The sequence below is a fragment of the Anas platyrhynchos genome, chromosome 3, assembly GCF_047663525.1.
Source record: "Anas platyrhynchos isolate ZD024472 breed Pekin duck chromosome 3, IASCAAS_PekinDuck_T2T, whole genome shotgun sequence".
Lineage (NCBI taxonomy): Eukaryota > Metazoa > Chordata > Aves > Anseriformes > Anatidae > Anas > Anas platyrhynchos.
The window spans coordinates 50,799,097-50,819,445 of record NC_092589.1 but is presented as its reverse complement, the minus strand read 5'-3'; the positions used below and the strand labels follow the sequence as shown (position 1 = coordinate 50,819,445).

General features: G+C 42.6%; 1 protein-coding gene across 1 annotated transcript in view; it reads left to right on the top strand.

The window, feature by feature from the left end:
• FNDC1 (fibronectin type III domain containing 1) overlaps nucleotides 1-14,841 on the top strand; it is a 64,959-nt gene extending 50,118 nt beyond the window's left edge. The window contains exons 15-20 of the mRNA XM_038176665.2: nucleotides 775-883; nucleotides 6,498-6,577; nucleotides 8,443-8,472; nucleotides 10,610-10,771; nucleotides 11,405-11,527; nucleotides 12,854-14,841. Of these exons, the coding sequence (XP_038032593.1) occupies nucleotides 775-883; nucleotides 6,498-6,577; nucleotides 8,443-8,472; nucleotides 10,610-10,771; nucleotides 11,405-11,527; nucleotides 12,854-12,969 (620 nt within the window). The 3' untranslated portion in view covers nucleotides 12,970-14,841. The remainder of the gene's footprint in view (nucleotides 1-774; nucleotides 884-6,497; nucleotides 6,578-8,442; nucleotides 8,473-10,609; nucleotides 10,772-11,404; nucleotides 11,528-12,853) is intronic.
• Nucleotides 14,842-20,349: the final 5,508 nt, after the last annotated feature.

Sequence of the window (20,349 nt, the reverse complement as noted above, 5' to 3'; positions counted from 1 at the left end):
GTCTTTTGACCTTTAGAGAGCCACAGAGATCCACAAACCGAGTTCAGAAATGAATCTCAAAACTTGCTAAAAACACTGGAGTAAATAAAAAACCAAAATGTTTCATAAAAGAGTCAATCCCTATTTGTCAGCAGACCCAAAAGATCTGAAATAAGCAATGGAAAAGGCCACTGCCTTGGTGCTAACATTCAGTTTTTGAGGATTCTCACCTACCTCTGTGGATGACAATGATGGCAGAGGGGTGGGAGCTGGCAGAGCCGAAGCAGTGATAAAGGTTGGGAAGGGAAAAGGCTGCCCCTGAACAGGCCATGTGCTGTCTGTCCCAGAGCATTTCATTCTTCAAGGCTGTTGATCAGTAAGGTACCTCAGTAAGGTACCTCAAATTATACCCAATAAGGTACCTCTGTACCTTACTGGGCATAATTTGCCTAAAAATGAAAAAATCAAATGCCACAGGGCCTCTAACTGTATTAGTTTCTGCACAGTTTGTCACTTAAAGCAGTGTGTGGGTTGACTATCATCTTTTTGCCTTCGCCGTGTTTTAAATCAGTACTTGCATCTTGGTACCATCCTCTGATGTAAAGCACCATCATCATTGGCTAATGACAGGAAATTCTTGTAGCCTGGGATTTTCCAGGACAGTTAGGCTTTGACACACTTTCAAAGATGTTTACACTCCTTTTAACACATGAAATCTACCATGGCAAATACGGCTTGGGATATCACTCACTTATGTTTAGAACCCTCCCAACTCTCTGTCTTTCCCACTTACAGGCTATCTGGTTTACAGTGCGTCCTACGATGACTTTTTGAAGAATAAATGGTCAACTAGGACTGCAGGCACTACTCATTTGCCAATTGAGAACCTGAAGCCAAACACACGGTAAGGATTTGATCCATTCTTTTTCAGTTATGTTAGGGAAGTAAAACAGATTTGAAAATTGGTAATCATTTCTCTCGGCCTTAGTATAAATATCTATGTCTGATCTAGATTTTATTCATTCTGTTTGACAGAAAAAGTTTTATGAATTGCACATCCAGTATATTACCACGTTAGCCCTGGAACAGATGACTATGTGTACATGTCCATGTGTTTGTGTATATAAAAGCACATACCAATTAAAAAAAAGTCTCATTTTAAAAATGCATTTTCTAGTCTTATGCATAACTGAATTAAATTCTAGGGGAAGAGCATGCAAAGTATAGCCATGGTGTGATGTCATGAGGCCATTTCCAGCAAGGTTATAGGTTCATGCATATCCATGAACCTTGTGACTCCCCAGTTGAATTTTAAGGCTGTTTCAAAGCAGGGAGATTCAAAAAAAAATCCGCGTGCTCTAAGTGTTATTTTCCTAGCCTCTTTCTGAAGAACAGTGTAATCCGTTGGCTTCTGTTGTACACCCTGTGGAAAAGAAAAAAGGCTTCATGTGGGGTCTGTGGTGGAGAAGGAGGGTTCTTTTCAACAGCAAAATTGTGTGTATCAGCCAGTCTCATTTACATTCTCCAAATCCACAGACCGAGTTGACTGCATATTTTTTGTCTTAAAAATAACTCCCTAACCACTGGGAAAGGACCCCATCCTAATTAAGAAAACATGGCATATCAGAAGCTAGTCTAAAAATTTGATGTTTGCTTTAGGAATGCATTTAGTGAGAAATCTATGATTAAGTCAGATTTACTGTATTGAGATGCTATTGAGTGCTGGGCGTCCCATGAGGGGTTATCAGTGGTGCAATCCATGGTGCAGGCTGTGTATCAGAAAGAGGCTGGTGTTGCGGCAGAAGTCAGCTCCAGAGAAGTCTTGAAGCTGTCAACATGTCCTGGAAAACGTCTGCCTGGTGTTTAAGTTTTACAAACAGAACGGAAGTCTAAATTTAACCCATGTGATAAGTTTTCTTCTGAGACCCGGTCTAGCCTCCAGTTGAGAAGTAGTTTTTCCATTAGCAAAACTCTGGTCAGCTTCACTGAGTACAGAAGCCATTTCTTTGTGCCATGTGAATGTAAACGCTGAAATTACTTTAAGTCTTATTAAATCTTAAAAACATCATTCTTGACAATGTCCCTTCCCTAGGCTTAGCTCTCAGCCATCACAGGAGAGTGATACAAAGGGCTGGAAAGCATCCACTCACTCACTAAATCCAATCTCCTGCAATCACAGACATTATAATCCTCTTCACAAACATTTCAAACTCCTTGAAAATGGTTAGGCTTTTCCCTGCTTTACTGCAGGAAAGCTGTGGCAGAGCCTTATGACAGTGGTTAGCATCCTGATTCAGAACACCCTCCTTTGCCACCATATCTCCATGTCTCTTCAAATCTTCTTCCCTGTCCACTCAGTTTCTGTTCCCTTCAGGGCTATTTTCACCCCAGAGTGCTGCTACCAATTCCAGTGTTGTGCAGAGCATTTCTCAGGAGGCTCTCAGAGGTTTACTCAGGGCTAACTTCAAACAGATCAATTGTAAGAACTTCTGTCTCTGGGGGCTTCTGTGTCTCCACTAAAACAAAGCTGCAGGGTGTCCAACAAGTATCACCAGCCACAACCACCTGCTCTGTGTCACCAGAGCAACACAGACAATGTGAGATGTGGATGAAACCCTTACCTCATGCAAGCAGTGGACCTAGGGGCGCATACCTGTCAACAACTGCGCAGGAAGCTCCTCTAGCAGGACTGCTCTAGTGTCTTATTATTATATTTAGTATAAATATTCCCGATATATGTGGTGCTAGTCCATTTTCTGATGGAGGCAGCAACCCCTGTGGGTGTCCTCCCAGCAGCAGGTCAGGCATGCATGCTGGTTCCTCTCCTGCAAGCAGCAGCCACCTGCTCCATGTGTACCCTCTGCAAAGCCACCGTGGCCCTCATCCAGCACTGAGGGAGGCCTCCACAGCAGCTGTCCCACCTTCCCCTTGGCCAGCGGGTGGCCGTGGTGTTGGGGTGGTCCCCATCAGGGCAGGCGGGGATGCTGCCTGCCTGTCCTGCCATCTCAGCCAGCTGCTGATGGGACCACAGGGCTGGGGGCTAGTTCATGCCTCCTGAGAGGCTGGAGAAATGATTTGTGGATAATGAATCTTTTTAAAAACAGCTGCTTCCCTCACCCATCCGCTGAGTGATTATCTCTCTTTGTAGATGTGAGCGCCAGCTATTAATTTCCAGCAGGGGGGAGTGAATTAAGTCATAAAATCATTTTTCTCAAAGTGACAGGTATGGTGATATGATTAGTCATATAACCTAAATGAATCAAAATATCCCATATTCATTGCTCCATTACAGTTTATTATGTCCCTTCTTTACATGTCAGTAGATGTGGTATATAAAATCTCAAAGGAGGCTTATTTTTAGGAAGAAAAGCTTTTTTGTTGTCTGCATTATAAACAAGCGGGTGGCCTTGCATCTGATGCAGTTGTGATTCTTATATGCCTGTTGTTAACAATTTATTATAAGTTTGGCTAAGCAAAGTGTAATCAAAGCACAGTCACACATTGCAAATTTTCTACATGTATTTATGTGATGGAGAACAGTTGCGTTATACTGATTTGAGATTTCTTGGCAAACTCATCAGCTGTAAGGCAAATAAAGATTCTGACTAATGAAAATGTCAGACTCCTGGACCTTGAAGGGCTTTGGCACTTTCTTTCTTATTTGTCATGGCTGAGAAAGAAATATATCCTGACTGCATTATTTTATTGATTCACTTAATACAGCAATCGTAGCATGGTCTGCAGTTAAATCACGGGTCAGCAAGTCATGAGTCCTGGCTCTCTCGCTGGCACTACTGCAGGCTTCTTGTATACATAAAGGCTTAGGAACTAATTTTCCAATTAAGTGAAGAGAAATACACTCATAACTTCATCGCTGTTTTTTCCAGTCAGGCAGGCAATTTGAACAATCATGTGTCCCAGATGGGCTTTGATGTATGCCATAGGACACGTGAATGTACAGTTGCCCTGATTACATAGGCAATCAGTTACTGCAGCGAGCCTTAAATACAAAACTGCTTGCCTTTCCCCACTGAAGTAGATGCGTTTTGAGTAGCAGATTCTTGGGCTGCTTTCTCCTGTTTTAATTCTCCTGTTTTAAATCTGGAGCATGGTGTCTGTGTAGCTCATGGGAATGTTTTGACCCTAGCATTAATACACACGTACTGAAAGCCTTGCATTTTCTTGCTGGCAAACATGACCGTGCCCCTGGTGCGGGTGTCCCATGGGAGCATTGGCAATGCAGGGGTTTAAAGCAGTTCTCGAGCTGTGTGCTCTGCTCGGGTGGCCAGAAGTACGGGAGCACACAGGAGGCTTTTTTCTGCTCCTCTGCTTTCTCCAGCCACCCTGAGTGCTTGTGAGCTGCTGTCAGGAAAGCAAGGCCAATAGTTAAAACCGTGGACCAAGATTTCTGCCAGTGAAAGGTTTGTGCGAGAAATGAGCAAAAAACATAGCCTTGCTAAATGTCACTGTTCTGTGTAGTTTATTTTTGCCGTGATGTTTTTCTTTTTACAAGAAAGCTGTGACTCCTTTCTGAGCATCACGTAGTGGTTAATGAAAGGCAGATCTGTCTTCAGAAAGGAGGGGAGTCGGTTTGTGACCTCAGCTGAGGGATGCAGCAGGGACAGGGGACAGATCCCTCATGCAGGAGTGGGAGCGTGTCCCACAGAGGATCTGATCGTGTGTGTGCTTCAGGTCTGGCACGGGTACAAGGCAAAGCTCCTGCCACAGATGAAGCCCAGAATATTTCAATTCCTCTAGTTTACAAATTACTGCCATCCTTCTGCTGAAGAACTGGATGTTATTTGCACATCTTGTCAAACTTTCCACAGGGATCAGTTTGATTTTGAGATGAAGCCAAAAACAAACAAAAAAATCTCTGCCACAAGGCTGGTTCAACTGTTTTGCCAGTGGGATTAGTTTTGTATGTGCTTAGCGCTTTGGCTGCAGAGGTTCATCTCAGGAGCCAGCCTCCAGGTTCTGGTCTGTGGTGACGTCCTTGAGGAGCAGACACATCTTATGGTACATCAAAGTGCATGTTGTAAACCCTGAGTGGCAGACAAGAAACAGCAAAGTTCCTTCAGCTGGATCCTGTTGAATTTTCCTGCTGTCTGGTAGGTAGCAAAGCAGGACTGTCTTACATGACAGGAAGCCACACATTACACTCCTATGTTGGAAGGGCTATTACCATTTCCTGTGGACAGAAGTGAAGAAAAGGAGAGTAAAGCTTTTAATGTGGATTGTGTCCACACTTTGTACATAAACCATGCCAGGTGGCAATAGCTTCCAGGGGATGGCAGCCCATGTTTGCTATGAACCCCCCTGTCTCAGCCCAGCGTGACCCATGGCTGGGCTGTGCAAGCAGAGCCATGCTGATGGCTTTCTGTGCAGGATGAGAATGATGTTTGTAACAGGGCTCCCCTTCACCAGCTGAGGCTTGTCAGAGCTGCTACTCCGATGGACATTGCCATTGGAGGTAACCAATGCTTGGTGGCACCTGTCCCCACGATTAAGGTCTTGTACAGTTCTGTGGGTCACAGGGGATGCTCTTGGAGATGTCTGCTTTTGGATAGGAGGCTAAATATAGATCCAAATGCTGTGTGGGTGTTACAGAGGTGTAGTCTTTTATTATTGTTATTATTATTTCTATTTTATTTTTATTTTTAATTTCTTTACAAGACTGAAATTGAGCAACCATGCCAGAAAGGGAAACCTAAACACAGACACCTAAAAAACTCTGTGCTGGAACTTTTTACAGTGATCTTCCATTCTAGTTGGTTTCTGCTGGCCTGAGTAAGAGGATAAGAGGGAAAGAAGAAAACATTAATCTGAGAAATAAATATTAGGGTAGGCATCAACTAAAAATCATCATATTTCAAAGTGAAATAAAAATGTGCTTACATATTTTCTTCTCCCCAAGTAAGAACAATTATGCTTCTGTCAAGCAAAGAGTTGAGTTCTGGTGGCTAGTCATGTGCTTCAAGTTAAGCGTGTTATTTAAATACTTTTGGAAAACACTGAGTCAACATGTGAAAATTTATCATGTTATTCAAGAACTGTAATCTCGATACTGCTAGAGTTTTTAAAGAAAGGTCAAAAGCTTAGCGTCTGATCTCATATCAATCTGATGGTTTTAGTTTGCAGTTTACACCACTGCTTTCCTAGGAGATAATCCAGTTTAAAACTTCTTGAGATCAGAATTTATTTCCTACCAACTTTTTCTTGTAGTCTATTGCTATTGTTTTTTTCATATAAAATGGATGTAATTGTGTGTGTTCTTGGAAGAAGAATGATAAAAAGAAATAATCCAAAAATACATGTTAGCAATTGCAAAAAGGTGAAATTTGTGTGTAACAGCCACCTCATAGCCTGGCTGAGTACCCAAGTAGATTTAACGCAAAGAACACCTGAACTCACTGGAATTGTGTTAGTTTGATTCTCATCCTATTTCAGAGTTATTTATAATTTAGCATTGCAGTGGAATCAGTGTTTTAATTTTATTTTCTCTCATTGTGTTTCAGGTATTATTTTAAAGTCCAGGCAAAGAATCCCTTTGGTTATGGACCTGTTAGCTCTTCAGTCTCATTTATCACAGAATCTGGTATACTCTGCGTTTTATTTTCATCTCAGAACTGAATTCCTACTAAAAGATGTGGGAGAGCAATGAAACCAGCATGAGTATTGTGTTTATTATCCTGAACCTGCTACTTCGAGATTTTTTTTTTTAATTAATTACTTGTTTTCAATAAAGCTAGGAGAATAGTATGTGCTCCTAATGCCACCATGAAAATATAAATGACATCAAAGTGAGCTTCAAGGGAACAAGAAGTTCAAAATACAAAAAATTACTAATGTTCCACAATACAGAAGCAATGGGAAGTTTAATGTCTTTGATAGATTGACCAAATGTTTAGTAAATTGGTTTCCTTAATTGCGAACAGCTGAACAGTTGGAAGTGGTTGTCTCTGGAAGAAATATAGGAAACAATGGTTCCATCAGATGGGCAAATTCTCCGTTCTGTTTTTGACAAAGCCTGCTGGTCTTTCACAGGGCTAACAGTGTGCTCAAGGGCAACACCCCCTTCTAAAAATAATGTGTTAAATGAGTTATTTTTACCCATTGCTTCTTCCATTGAGCCAAAGGCAAATGGCTCTGCTGAATAATAGAGGGCAAATTCTTCAATCTTTACTTGAGCAAAAGGTCAACTGTCTCTTGCAAATTTTGCCCTTTTGACTACACAGGGGTTTGTGGTCTCTGTCTTTCCTTATTCAACATCAACCTGTAGTGCTGGCTTCAGTAGATCCATTAAGACAAAGATGCAAGATAAGTAAATGGTCCTGCATAACATATTCAGACTTTCTTTTTCTTTTTTTTTTTTTTTTTTTAAAGGAGTAAGTCAATCTGAAGTATAATTCCAAGCAGAAAGTTTAACATAAGGCAAATGCAGCATGCTGTATCATGCAGGGAGTTTTGCTGATTGGCTAACTGCCAGTATGCAGCCCTGAATATCTAGTTTTTCAATCCAAAACCAGCCACCTTATGAGCTTTATTTACAGGTTAAATCCATCAAAATTAAAATTTTATTTGTACTGATTCTTCACGTCTCATGTGGCCAAAGATGGCTTTCCAGCTGGCAGAAGTACAGAAGCAGTTGCTAAAACCAAAGCCAACTGGTGCGATTACAGTGATGGAACAGGTCAGAAGAGAGAGAAATGGCTAGCTCAGAGTGCTCTTTGCACAATAGAGATGTTTGAGCTGATGAGAATACTCCATAAAGAGTGTCATCATGGGATCAACCAGCTTACTGAAAATACTACTTAGCCTATATAACATACCAAAGAGAAAAGAAAGCCGCTGTTCTTTCATTAAACTCTAAAAACTCCCTGGAGTTTGTCTTCCCTCATCAGTACACAAGCACCATGCCTTTTCAGGTACTTTGTGTATAATAAAGGCCAGTTAAGAGATGACAGAAATGGCAATGTAATGAATATGGAGACTGTTCGTGCATTATCTGTATCCCACATCTATTCCATCCTCCTTTATTTTTTTAAAAATGAGAGTATTTCAAACACGAAGAAGCTCCTGAAGTATTGGACAGTGCTCCCTGCACAGTCCAGGTGTCTGCCACAAAACTTACTGTGACAACAGGAGTTAAAATGATAAATTTCAAATATTTGTGATACCATACCATTAAACAGCTGTGCTAAACATGATGAATGCTTGAGACGAAGGTTTGCACGCATAAGGTATGTTACATTTCCGTTTGGAAGTTAGGCCTGAAGCTGTAGCTTATGCTGCTTAACTCTGCAAATCAAGGAGACATAAATCCTACATTCACAGCGTCGCTAAAGGCAGTTCCTCTGCAACTGACGTTTTTTTGAGTGACACTATATATTTCATATTATAAAACAAGGTTTGGAATAAAATACTAAGATTCTTTTTTGTTTGTTTGTTTCATTCTTCTAGATAATCCTCTCCTCATTGTCAGACCACCTGGTAAGTGTTCCGGTATATTCTTCATGAAGTGTATAAACCTTATGCAAAACAGTTACAATGTTAGTGCAAGAAGCATATGAACAGACAGTTGGAATTGCAGTTTTAAGCAGGACAGGAAACTAGTTCATTGTGCCAATTCACCAGAGGTTTTAGGACTCCTTACTCTGGTCTTGAAATGAAACCTTGTAAAGTTATGTTAGATCATGCCCTTGGTTTGGGTCCATCTTCTGCCTGGTACAACAGCTTTCACTGCTTAGTAATAAGCACCAAACTGTATTGCTTCTCTGTGTCCTTTAGTTGCCTGAATATAGCTTGAACAGTGTGACAGTTTTTCCTGTCTCTAGCTGTCGCACTCATCCATGCTGTTCATCATGCCTTTATAAATAAGAAAAAAAAAAAAAAAAAAAAGCAAGGATTTGTAACTGAACTGAGTGACAGAGACATGTCATGAAGCTGCATGCTTCTTGGCATATTGCACGTTCACAGTGTAGTCAGACGAGCTCATGTCCTGGCACTAGGAACAAGCTTGCTTACGTGTACAGCGGTAAGGCCAGGCAGTGTGTGCTCTCAAAAGAGAAGTAGGAAAAAAGACTTCATGGTTATTGCACTCTGTCGGCTTTCCTAACCAGTTAAAGTGGTTAGTTCTGGAGGTCTTTTGACTACATTGTTCATGAAAACAATGTCCAGTGTCTGCCTCCCTTCCATTTTCTGTTATGCTTGTTAGCCTGTTTTTTCCACGTCCTCCCAGCTGTCTCTGATAATGTACAGATATGGGAGAGCATGCTCTGCTTCTGGCAGTCAGTATGGGAGGCCTCTGAGAGCAGTGGGCTTCCCATGCCCCCGGTCACCTTCAGGATTTTTACTGACAGTTATTTTTGGGGTCTGTTCATGGAAAGGAGGTTTTGGAAGGTGATGGCCTTTTGTACTTTATGCTTAGACTGGACAAAGAGAAAATATTTTCATGTTGTTGCAGTGGTAGAGATAAGGTAGACCAAAAAGAGGTCTATCAGAGCAGAACTTTGGGAACTGTGGACATGAAGAGCTGAAAATTCAGCTCTTGCAGGACAACACAAAGTTTATCCTTCAAGATTTTTTGGGGTGGGCAAAAGTGGTGGATGAAAGCAGACTATTCACAGCAATAATACTGCATGCAAGAAAGAGATGGTTCATTCTGCTCTGAAGAAAAAGCCATGTCCAGGAATCTGCAATCCTTTCAGCATGTGACTAATTGCATAAAGTCAGTCCAGTTACATATGTCTCCATAACAGTGGAGTTCTGAGGATCGCTGATCAGTGATTGTTTCTCACCTGCAAGTGTTTACAGGATTCAATCCGTGTGCACAGAGAGAGGGAGGAAGAATAACTAACAGAAAAGCCTTCCATTCTCATTTATAAACCACCTCAAAACAGCACAGTAAAGGCAGGGTGGATCAAATATGATCTCACAGTTAGTGTAAAGCAAACATTTAAGCAATCCATTAGTATATCTACTCTTTTGTGATACAGTTAACTCTGCAGCAGTGCTTTGGGCAGAGTTCCCCAGGAAAGGTCTTGCTTGTCTTTTACTGGAACCTCATCTGTTTTGAAGTAATGTGAGAAAAGAAAACAGAAAAGTAGGTTTCTGATTTTATCTTTTTAACAAAATAGCAAGAATAGACTTCACACCACAGGCTGTTACTCACTGCAGAATTTTTAACATCAGTTCTTTAGCAAAAAGATTACATTTTGTACTTGGTACTAAAAGGCAAATAAATGACTGTATTCAGCCAGGGTTGCTGTCAGACTTGCCACTGGGCTCTGTTTAGAAAACAAACAGAACCATGAGGTAGAGAACTGTCTTAACAAAAACAGGAAGACTATTTGTTTATTTAAAACTGAGACTCTGTATGTGAAACCATTTTTTACCATTTTAATAGTTATTATTGTCTACTGCGTAGAAGGGATTCAAGCAAGTTACTAGCTTTTCATTCTTTTAATATTTGTTCTTCAACATTTATTTCTGAATATATGTCATGCATTAATGTACTGCAGCATCTCTTGTAAAACATGTTATCAGATATTAGCCTCAGCTAAATGCAGACTAAAATGCTGAAATCTGTCCTTAATGTTGATTTATTTATTTATTTATTTTCTCCAAGGTGGTGAGCCTATCTGGATCCCATTCACTTTCAAATATGACCCCACCTATTCAGACTGCAGTGGCAAGCAGTATGTGAAGCGAACTTGGTACCGCAAGTTTGTAGGAGTGGTTCTTTGCAACTCCTTAAGGTACAAGATTTACCTCAGTGATGACCTGAAAGGTAAGCACCAAGATTCTTTTCCTAATGTAGGATTACTTGATGTCAACTCCATCTTCTCACTTTCTTCACATCTTACTGAGTCTTGTGTGACGTTGTTGATCTGGGGTTACTAATATAATCTCAAGGGTTTTTCCGATTATGCTACTGTGCTATATGTATTGTAGTGCATTTGTGTAGTTTAAAGATATAGTTTCAATATGCAGCAGAGCCCACCTCATATGTTAGAGAGTGGTCCCTAGCTTTTAGCTTTTGAGGCTACAGTCAAATTGACAGTATTGGCTTTTTTTTCTTCCTTTTTTTTAACTGTCACATGACATTGAAATTACTGATTTCATTGAAATTCTCTGTACTTGTAGCCTGTTGTGCAATGCCCATAAACTTGTAAAATGGGGAATGGTCCTTACTGAATTATGAAAATATTTCTCTTTTCCTTAATTTATCTTTCTGTAATGTGAAGGTAGCATCCTCCCTATTTTCAGCCACTGTTTGTTCATTGGTGATATTATGTTTGTCACCATAATACTTCTGCTACTTCTGCTTTCTTCTACATCTATATACATCTAACTGGTGGTAGAAGAGCATCCCAAACAAAAATAATGCCGAATCTAATAATCTGTCTCTATCACCCTTCAGACACCTTCTATAGCATTGGGGATAGCTGGGGACGGGGTGAGGACCACTGCCAGTTTGTGGATTCACACCTGGATGGAAGAACAGGACCTCAGTCGTACATTGAAGCCCTGCCCACCATCCGAGGTATGGCGATGCAAGAGTGGGATGCTTGCAGGGTGTCTGTCACCTCATCCATAGGACTGAGGGGTGGGGAGCAGGGCACAGAAAGAAAAAGAAAGAAGGGCATAAAATGCAAATAAATGACAGTGACAAAATAGGAAAAGAGAAAGTAAAAAACTGTACAGTTCTATGAAACATTTTTCCAAATTATAAGACCTGAATTATTGAGTTGAGGAGCAGAAATTCTTTTACCTGACACAAAGGACAGCTACAGCTCTGGAAATGCAGCTTTTGCAAGTAGTATTTCAGCCAATTCAATGCAAAACACGTAAGAGTGAATCTAGTGACTTAACATCAGACTGCGGGTCATTTATTCTGGCTTGGTAGAAATCTACTTTCAAGTGAAAATTCCCACCTTGAAGGAGTTCCCCTGAGCACACTGCCCAGATAACATAGCTGAGAGTCTGATGGCTTGCTCCACAACAGGAACCCAATCATGAAAGTTATCCAATCTTTTCAATAAGTCAATTGATATAAATTATTCATTTGGCTTTGATGGTTTCCATGTTATTTGTTGATACTCTTTTAATGGTGGTGTTACCAGGAAGAAACTGAAATAGTCACTGATATTTATACATTGCTGAGAAGTACTGCGTTTCTCTGTTCAGAAGAAGGATGGTTAATCCAGATGTGTATTCCTAGGTCTAGGAGACAGAGATAGAGAGCACACAGAAATTACATTATTGGCACAGTACAGAAGTGTTTCAGATGTTCCAGTGCACAAGCTATGCAGAGAAGAATGCTGTGCCTCTCCTAATGCTTTAAGCAGTTGCATTCCTTCTGCAGATGAAGAAAAAGGCTATCAGATGAGGGAGAAAAGGCTTAACTCCATATTTACTGCATGAAATGATACCTTTATATTTGTGAAAAGCTGATGTTTGCTGATAGTCTCTTGAGCCATGTGAGATAATATGATCTGATGGTATTTTTTGCCCTAGAGTCCTTCATATATTGAAACCGGTTTGCATAAATGCTGCTGAAATATAGCTACCATTTGGTGTGCAGTGCAGGAGCTCTTTGGCAGACCACAGCATTACACAATAGTTGAAAAGATGTTGAACTGTAAAACCAATCAGATCTACATGAAATATAAAAGACCGGAGCTAAACCATTGGAGAAGGATCTAGGCCAAATACCTAGGGTAACAAGTACCCTTTTGACAAGGCTTCCTAGCAGGCAGCTTGTATGCTTTCATTTAGGGTGTGGTACTGACTATTGCTGCGTCTGTTACTTTAGTTAAATAGCTATGTCTTTGTTTTGAAATGTGAACGTGTGTTTTTTTCCCAACAGGGTATTACCGCCAGTACCGCCAGGAGCCTGTATCTTTTGGGCGCATTGGATACATGACACCATACTACTACGTGGGCTGGTATGAGTGCGGTGTGCCTATCCCAGGGAAATGGTAGCAGTCTGATTTCCTGTCATAGGCAGGACAGGGTGACCACGCTTTTTGAACGATATCTACCAGAGGACTGTGAGCAGCTGAGTCGGAGAAGAAAACAAAAAACAAAAAAAAACACAGAAATAAAGCAAACCTGTGAAGACCCACTGCTCAAGAAAACTCTGCGAAGCCAGACACAGTCCTCACTTCACCAGCCTAAATCTTTGGTGCTGCTTTATTTCCACTTGGAAGCATGGACAGGATATATATTTGGTGTCCTACCTTCCTTCTCTGGGTCTTTAAGGCACAGAGAGGTGGTTGCAACGTGTGCAACCTGTGAAAACTAGAACTGTATTAGCCATGAAAATGTGGAAGTTTCTTATATCTTGCAGGAACGACCTAAGCATGCTGTGCTTGCTGAATGGAATGCTAAACTGTCCCTGGCTGCCAGCGGCGGGTGCTGCTGCAGCCCAGCCCAGCCTGGCCTACCAGGGCTCCCCCAACCAGTCGTGCCACGTAGCTGGCCGCCCACCAAAGGCAATATATTCTCCTGAAGACTTACTCTGTGGGCTCACCCCCTGCTGGACTAATCACCAGGTCACAGTGTAAATTCACTTTGATATATATATATCTATATATATCTATATAAATACAATACTGTACATCTGCAGAAGTACTGCTTAGAGATGCAGATATTTTCTTGTTCACTAGATAAATATATTTGGAATTTTTATGTAAAAGGTGCTGTTAATTCTTTGAGATATTGCTATGCACAATATATTAACCAAGGAAAGAGCTGTATTCTTCTTGCGAGTACTGTTGATCTGACATTTGAATTACTGATCAAAGACCTGTGTCCCATTTCCTTGGCAGCCTATGGACTGGATGTTCAATGGGAATCTATCCCTCTGTCCATGTTAGAGTGGCACTGTTAGAGTACAGCAGAAATGCTTAGTCAGCAGTTTATCAGCATTTTTAATCTTTCTGTCCTTTGCTGTTGTGGTGGTTAACACCAATAGGTAGCTAAGGTCCACCACGCTGCTCTCATCACCCTCTCTCCTCAAGAAAATGCAGGGAGAAAATATGATAGCAAAAAAAAAGAAAAAGCTCATAGGTTGAGATAAGGTGCAACCTTTCTTTAATCCATTCTCATCTCATTGATGACAAATACATCAATAAGTTATTTATTCCTTTATTCCTTCATTGTCTTTCACTTCACTGTGTGGAGGCATGGGACAAGTAACTTGCAAATGGGAAACTGCCCTTAACTTATTTGCCCTCCGAAAAGAAGCCCAAGATGCAAATAGCATGAAATGCCTCCATCTTTGATCCACCCTGGGGACAAATTCGGATCCAATTCCTTTAAAATACTACCAAAATGTCTTCCACCCAACTCAGAAAGCAAAAGCTGGCATGGCTTAAAGCTATAAAGGTGACTTTTAGCAGGCATTGGAAGTTTGCAATAGTGTAGGGTTTTGGTAGTCCTTCTGGGCAATCTAGCATTAATGGTTTCCTCAGTAACTTTTGTGATCTTATCATTTTCTTGTAACATCTCATCACCTTTTCTCATGTTAGTGAGACTCTACCATTCTGACAGCCTGGGAGAGTAGCAGCATACATGGGGGACTGATCCAGTCTCTGGTCCATCTCTCACTCTCCTTCCAACTTACATTTAGTATAGCACTAATACCTTTTGAGTTCCTTCCTGTAGTTATTGTAAATTGTATGGGGAGAAAATGAACTAAAGTGATTAGAGAGCATTTTATTTTTCATGGTGATTTGGGTTTTAACATTTTAATTATTCTCAAATACTTTTGCTTCAGTACGGTGCCAAATATATGGTCGTGAAATATACCTTTTTTTCCCTAATAAACTTATGATACTGGTTCCATTTCTATTTCATCCTTTCTGATCATCTGTGTCAAGTAATCTGACAAAGCGACAAATTATTTTTCTCAAAGTCTTCCTCAGTTAACTTCTTATAAGGGTCTGGAAGCTTGTGAGTACATTGTTCCTTACACGTGGTTAACAGCTAGCATAGAGTTACCAAGGGCAAATCATGCCTGACCAGCCTAATCATATGCTTTGTTGAGATGCCGATCTATGTGCACAAGGAGAGGAAAGTGCATGTACTTTCACTTTTGTAAGGCCTCATTTAGTGTCCTTGTAGTCAAACAGTGGCATATGGCTTGGGACCTTAAAGTAGGCTTTAAATAATGAGAGTCATCAAACTCACAAGATTGTAATCAAAAATAGTGCAAAGTCCAAATGAGAGCTGTCTATAAATGCCACACATCTGGGGCCAGCACTGAGGCCAATATTTTATAATGACCTGGTGGAGGAGATGGAACTCACCATCAGCAAGCTGGCAGTCGATACTAAAGTGGGGCCGGGAAGTGGTTGATGCAATGGAGGGTAGAGCTTCTGTTCAGGGAGACCTTGACAGGCTGGAGAAATGAGCTGACGGGAGCCTCTTGAAGTTCAGCATAGGGAAATGTGAAGCCCAGCACGTGGGATAGAATATCCCCTTGCAGCAATACAAACTGGGGATGACTAGAGAGCAGCTTTGCGAAAGAGGACTTGGGGGTCCTTGTAAACAATATGAATACTCCAGAGATCCATTCCAACCTAAATTATTCAGTGGCTTTTTACAATTCTAGAGGAGACATCCCATAATAAAATGTATTTTTTCTTTTATTAAGTCAAAGTCATGCCTTGGCCCAGAGCCCAGTCTTCAGCATGACTGAATGGGACTTGTGCCACTGACTTGAAAGAGCAGGGACCGGGTTTCACCAGTCATGGTTTGCCTACTGTTTAAAGATGGATGCTCCCTCCACATAGTCGATGCATTCTGCATTTTCACCTTCAGAGACCACGGGTGGATTTTAATTTGCTCATCTACAGAGATCTGTTTCCTTCATCCCCTGCTGGAAATGGCCTTGGGGTGGGACAGTCCTATTCAGGGATGTCATCATGAATAATGAGTTGAAGGCATATTTTTTTCCCAGAGCCTCAACTGAGAAGGAATTGGGAAGTGCTGGGGGGCAGGGGTGGAGAGCAGTGCACGCTGATTCTCTCCAATATAAATCTTCTGTGAGGCTAAGCCAGCCAGGATGAGCAGGGTAACACATTGCTGTGATAGTAGGAAGTTCCTTGAAGAGACAGTACTATTTCTGCACACTGCTCTTTGTTTATCTACAAGGTGGTGGGATCAGAAAGAGTCAATTAAAGCCATGTAGGTCAGGGCAGCCACTTCCCACGCAGGTCCCTGGCAGTGCCATGATCTCTGGGCCACCCTCCCCTTTCCTGCTTCCCATCCCCACTTTCCCCATGACACAATGGCCCTGCTGCTGCACAGAAGGGACAGGGCTTCACCCTGCAGCAGGAGAAGCAGTGTGTCTGTGTGCTGGATAAACCCTGGCTCCATCAAAACAGCTGTGCAGCTTTGTGGCTGCACTGTGTGGCAGGGGACATTGTACTGCTCTGGACGGTGCTAATGGGAGAGGGATGGGTCTTTCCCTTCATTAGCTCTCATCCCACGCCCCTCTCACTGGCAAATCCACATCTGCATCTGGTCTCCAAGCCCTTGGCGCCAGCTTGGAGAACGCTGTGTCCCTTCACAGGCTCTGAGTGGTGTTGCACCAACCCTGTCTTCTCTGAGCAATCCTTGAGGGAACAGAACAGAGAAAGGGGAGGATCCCCACAGAGAGAAGATTCACACAGCTTCTGCTGACACTGCTTCTGGTCCAAGTCTCTTCAGGGCAGAGGGACGTGAGGGCCCTGCCTGGTGGGGAATTCTATGGAGCTGGAAAATAAAGGGAGAAAAACACAACAGGGGAAGGGGTGGGGAGGAAAAGACAGGCAAAAAGTTGCTCAAAGCATTGTCTGGTCCCGGTCAGTTCCAGATGCTAATCTCTGATCACCGTACCATATTTTTGTGAGAATTGGGATTTCTGCCTCAAAGGCAGCAGGAATAATCACCAACGTGTGAGAAATGCCAAGGGCTCTCAGGGGCCGCCAAAGCCCAGCATGCAGACCCAGGATGAGAACAGAAGAGCTCTTTGGTGATGAAGGAAGCACTGGGCGTCACTTGGAAAGATAATTGAAGGCCTTCATGGGAGGTAACCCAACCCACTGAACAATGTAGAATGCTCCTTGTGGTTCCTCCCTACAAGAAGCTACATGGTTTTCTGTATCCAAAGTCCATGTCCTTTTTTATAGCCTGGCAGACAGATAATTATGTGAAGAATTGCCTTCCTTCTGCAGAAGACAGTGAGATAAACACTGAGGGGAACGAGGTCAACACTGCAGCAGCCCAGCTCTGCTTCCTGAGGCAAGGCTGGCATCAGTGAACATCTAAAAAATCCCACCCCTGGAGAGCTGCCAGTCTGCCCAAGGGGCCTTCGCTGGTAACATTTGAAAAGAAAGCCATGCCTCATATTGCAGCTCCATTTCTCATTGTGCTTCTGTGCCCCATAAAGCAGGGAGCACTCCCGCAGGACTTGTGCCACATCGCTGTGCCAGCTGCACCACAACACTCAGTGAAAAGTATGGCCCTGGTGGGAACGAGGACTCAGAGCAGAGTAATGCCAGACTCGTAGCAGAGTGTGAAGTTGTTGCTGACAACAGGAAGTCCAGCTTCACATGCTATGGCAACAGCTTCGGGGCACATTTTCATCTACCAACAGTTACCTTAACTCCTCAGTGCCAGTTGTGCTGGTGGCCTCACAGGGCCATAAGTAACTCAAGCTAGCTCCGACATAGGCCTTGTTTTGGCTAGTGGGTTGGACCTGGTTTCCAAAGGTTCCTTCCAACCTGAGGTAGGGTGCAGGTCCATGAATAATCTCAGCCATTGTGTCATGCAGCTGGACAAAACCAGAACCAAAATGTCACAGAAACAAAGTACATACTCCAGGGAATTTTCATGGTGGCTTTATTTACTAGGCAAAAATTATCACAGACTCACAGAATGGCAGAGGTGGGAAGGGTCTTCTGAGGATTATCTAGACCAAATCCCTCTCCTCAGAGCAAGGTCAGCTACAGCAGGTTACTGAGAATTGTGTCCACTTGTGTTACATATCCCCAAGGACAGAAGCTCCACAGTCTTTCTAGGCAGCCTATTTGATCTCTGTCACAATAAAGGAAACATATCTAAACAGAATTTCCTGTGTTTCAGTTTGTGCCTATTGTCCTTTCAGTGGGGAGTGGCTCTGCCTTCTTTATTGCCTCCATCAAGTATTTAGTCTCATTGGTAAGGTCCCCCGCAGTCTTTTCCTCTCCAGACTGAACAATCCCAGCCTCTGCTTGTATGTCAGGTGCTCCAAGCCCTTAATTATTTTTTGTGTGCCTTTTCTGGATTTACCCATCATGTCTGTGTCCATCTTGTACCGAGGAACCCAGAACTGGAACCAGCGTTCCAGATGTGTCTCACAAGGGCAGAGCAAAAGGAAAGAACCACCCCGCTCAGCCTGATGGCAGCACTTCTCCTAATGCAGCTCAGGATGACACTGGCATTATCCCTTGCCTCAATGGAAGCTGTAAGCCAGTTTACAGATGAAGGCATGATCATTTGTAAGGGAGTGTTTGAAGGAAAGAGAGTAGTCTCCTGTGAAGAGTTGCTGAGCTTGGTTTCTTGCTGCACGTAGTTCCTGCACATGCTTTCCATATGATATTTGTGCAAGCTCACCGCTGCCTCTGGGGATCAGGTCACACACGAGTGTTGGTGATACCCTCACACTTGTGCAGTAAGCCTCTAGATGGCAGGAGCTGCTGTTTGGCCAGGCGTTACAGCAGGGATGAGTGACTGCAATGCAGATGGCATGGTGCATTCAGCATTGTACACACACAGCGAGAAAATTGTATTAATGAGAGCCCACATTTGCTGTAGGAGCAACCTAAAGTCCATCCCCATGTCTTAGAGACAGTTTCTAAGAGTGCCCAAAATTTGGGATCTGTTATGTCTAAATCATTGGAAAGTTATAAGTAGAAACAGACAAAGTGTAAATACACAATGTGCTCCTGCTGTGTTTTCTCAGGAGATACTTTCCTTAAAATTGCAGTCACTGTAATTTTTCTCTGGAGTACTGTGGGCAGCAAGAACCAGTTTATCTTGCAGCAGGAATAAAAACATTGCTGACTGTTTCTAGGAGGGTAAATGTGCTTTCAAAGTCCCCTTGACTATAATTGCAATAGTGCTTCTGCCCACCAAATTGCTTTGCATACTTCATCCTTTTGGAGTTCTGTGTTCCCTGAGCTGCAGGTCCTCTTCATCCATTGAAGATTAGGGTAATTTTTTTTAGTTATTTATATATTTAAATGTGCTAATAAAATCCCCATAAAGTTTTTCTGACCCTGCATCATTAGCCTGTTTTCCCCCCTCCTTGACCTACTGCTTCTGTTAACTGGAAATTCTTTCTTGGAGCTGAGTGAAGCACTGACCGTGTCCTGAAATTATGCTCTAAAAATGCTACATGATGAAGCACTTAGAGGTTGGTGTTCCTTCCTGGCATCCGTGAGTATGATCTGCCTTGTCTCAATACCTTCTAGCAGATGTTTATCCTGCCTTGCCCACACATTACCTCATCCATAAACAAAGATGTTAAATGTTACACTATGTAAATCCTCCCCAAACCACTCAGTACCAGCATTTCACCCTTGATGCAAGTGGCATCAAGAGGGACTGAATTAGAGGTTATAAATGACAAGGAGATGGCCTTGTATCAAATCTTCCCCACTCCTCCATCTCATATGGCCTTTCTGTCTTCATGCCAGCCCCCATCAGGCCTGGCCTCCACTGCAGAACTTCCCATGGATGAACCTTTCCAATGTTGCTCATGGGTCTCCTCACAGTGCAGGAGCACAGACAATCAGGTTGGCAATGAGGAGACATTTCTTCTCAGAAAGAGCAGTCAGGCATTGGAATGGGTTGACCAGGGAGGTGGTGGAGTCACCATCCCTGGGGGTGCTCAAGGAAAGGTTGGACGTGGTGCTTAGGGACATGGTTTAGTGGGTGACCTTGGTGATAGGGGGTGGTTGGACCAGATGATATTGGAGGTCTTTTCCAACCTTAATGATTCTGTGATCACATCACATGTATGTTGCGAGCTCGCGGGCAGAGCTCAGACACTACTAAGTCGCCTCCTTCCCACAGGCTACAAGTGCCATCAGACCAAGTGAGGATCATTTTGGCTGGCCTTGGAAGGTCAGTATTCATGGATGAGCTGTAGTGAGGAAGGAAGGGGCTGATCCACATGCCTCCCCAGAGGGAAGCCATTTGTCTTTGCTGCTTATTGGTTCCTCTGGACCTCCTTGGGCAGATGCTGGTGGTCCTGCCCCTCAGGGAAGGTCAGGATGAGAACCCAAACCCATGTGACGTGGTCATCCTTACAGGCAGAGCTGCCTAAAG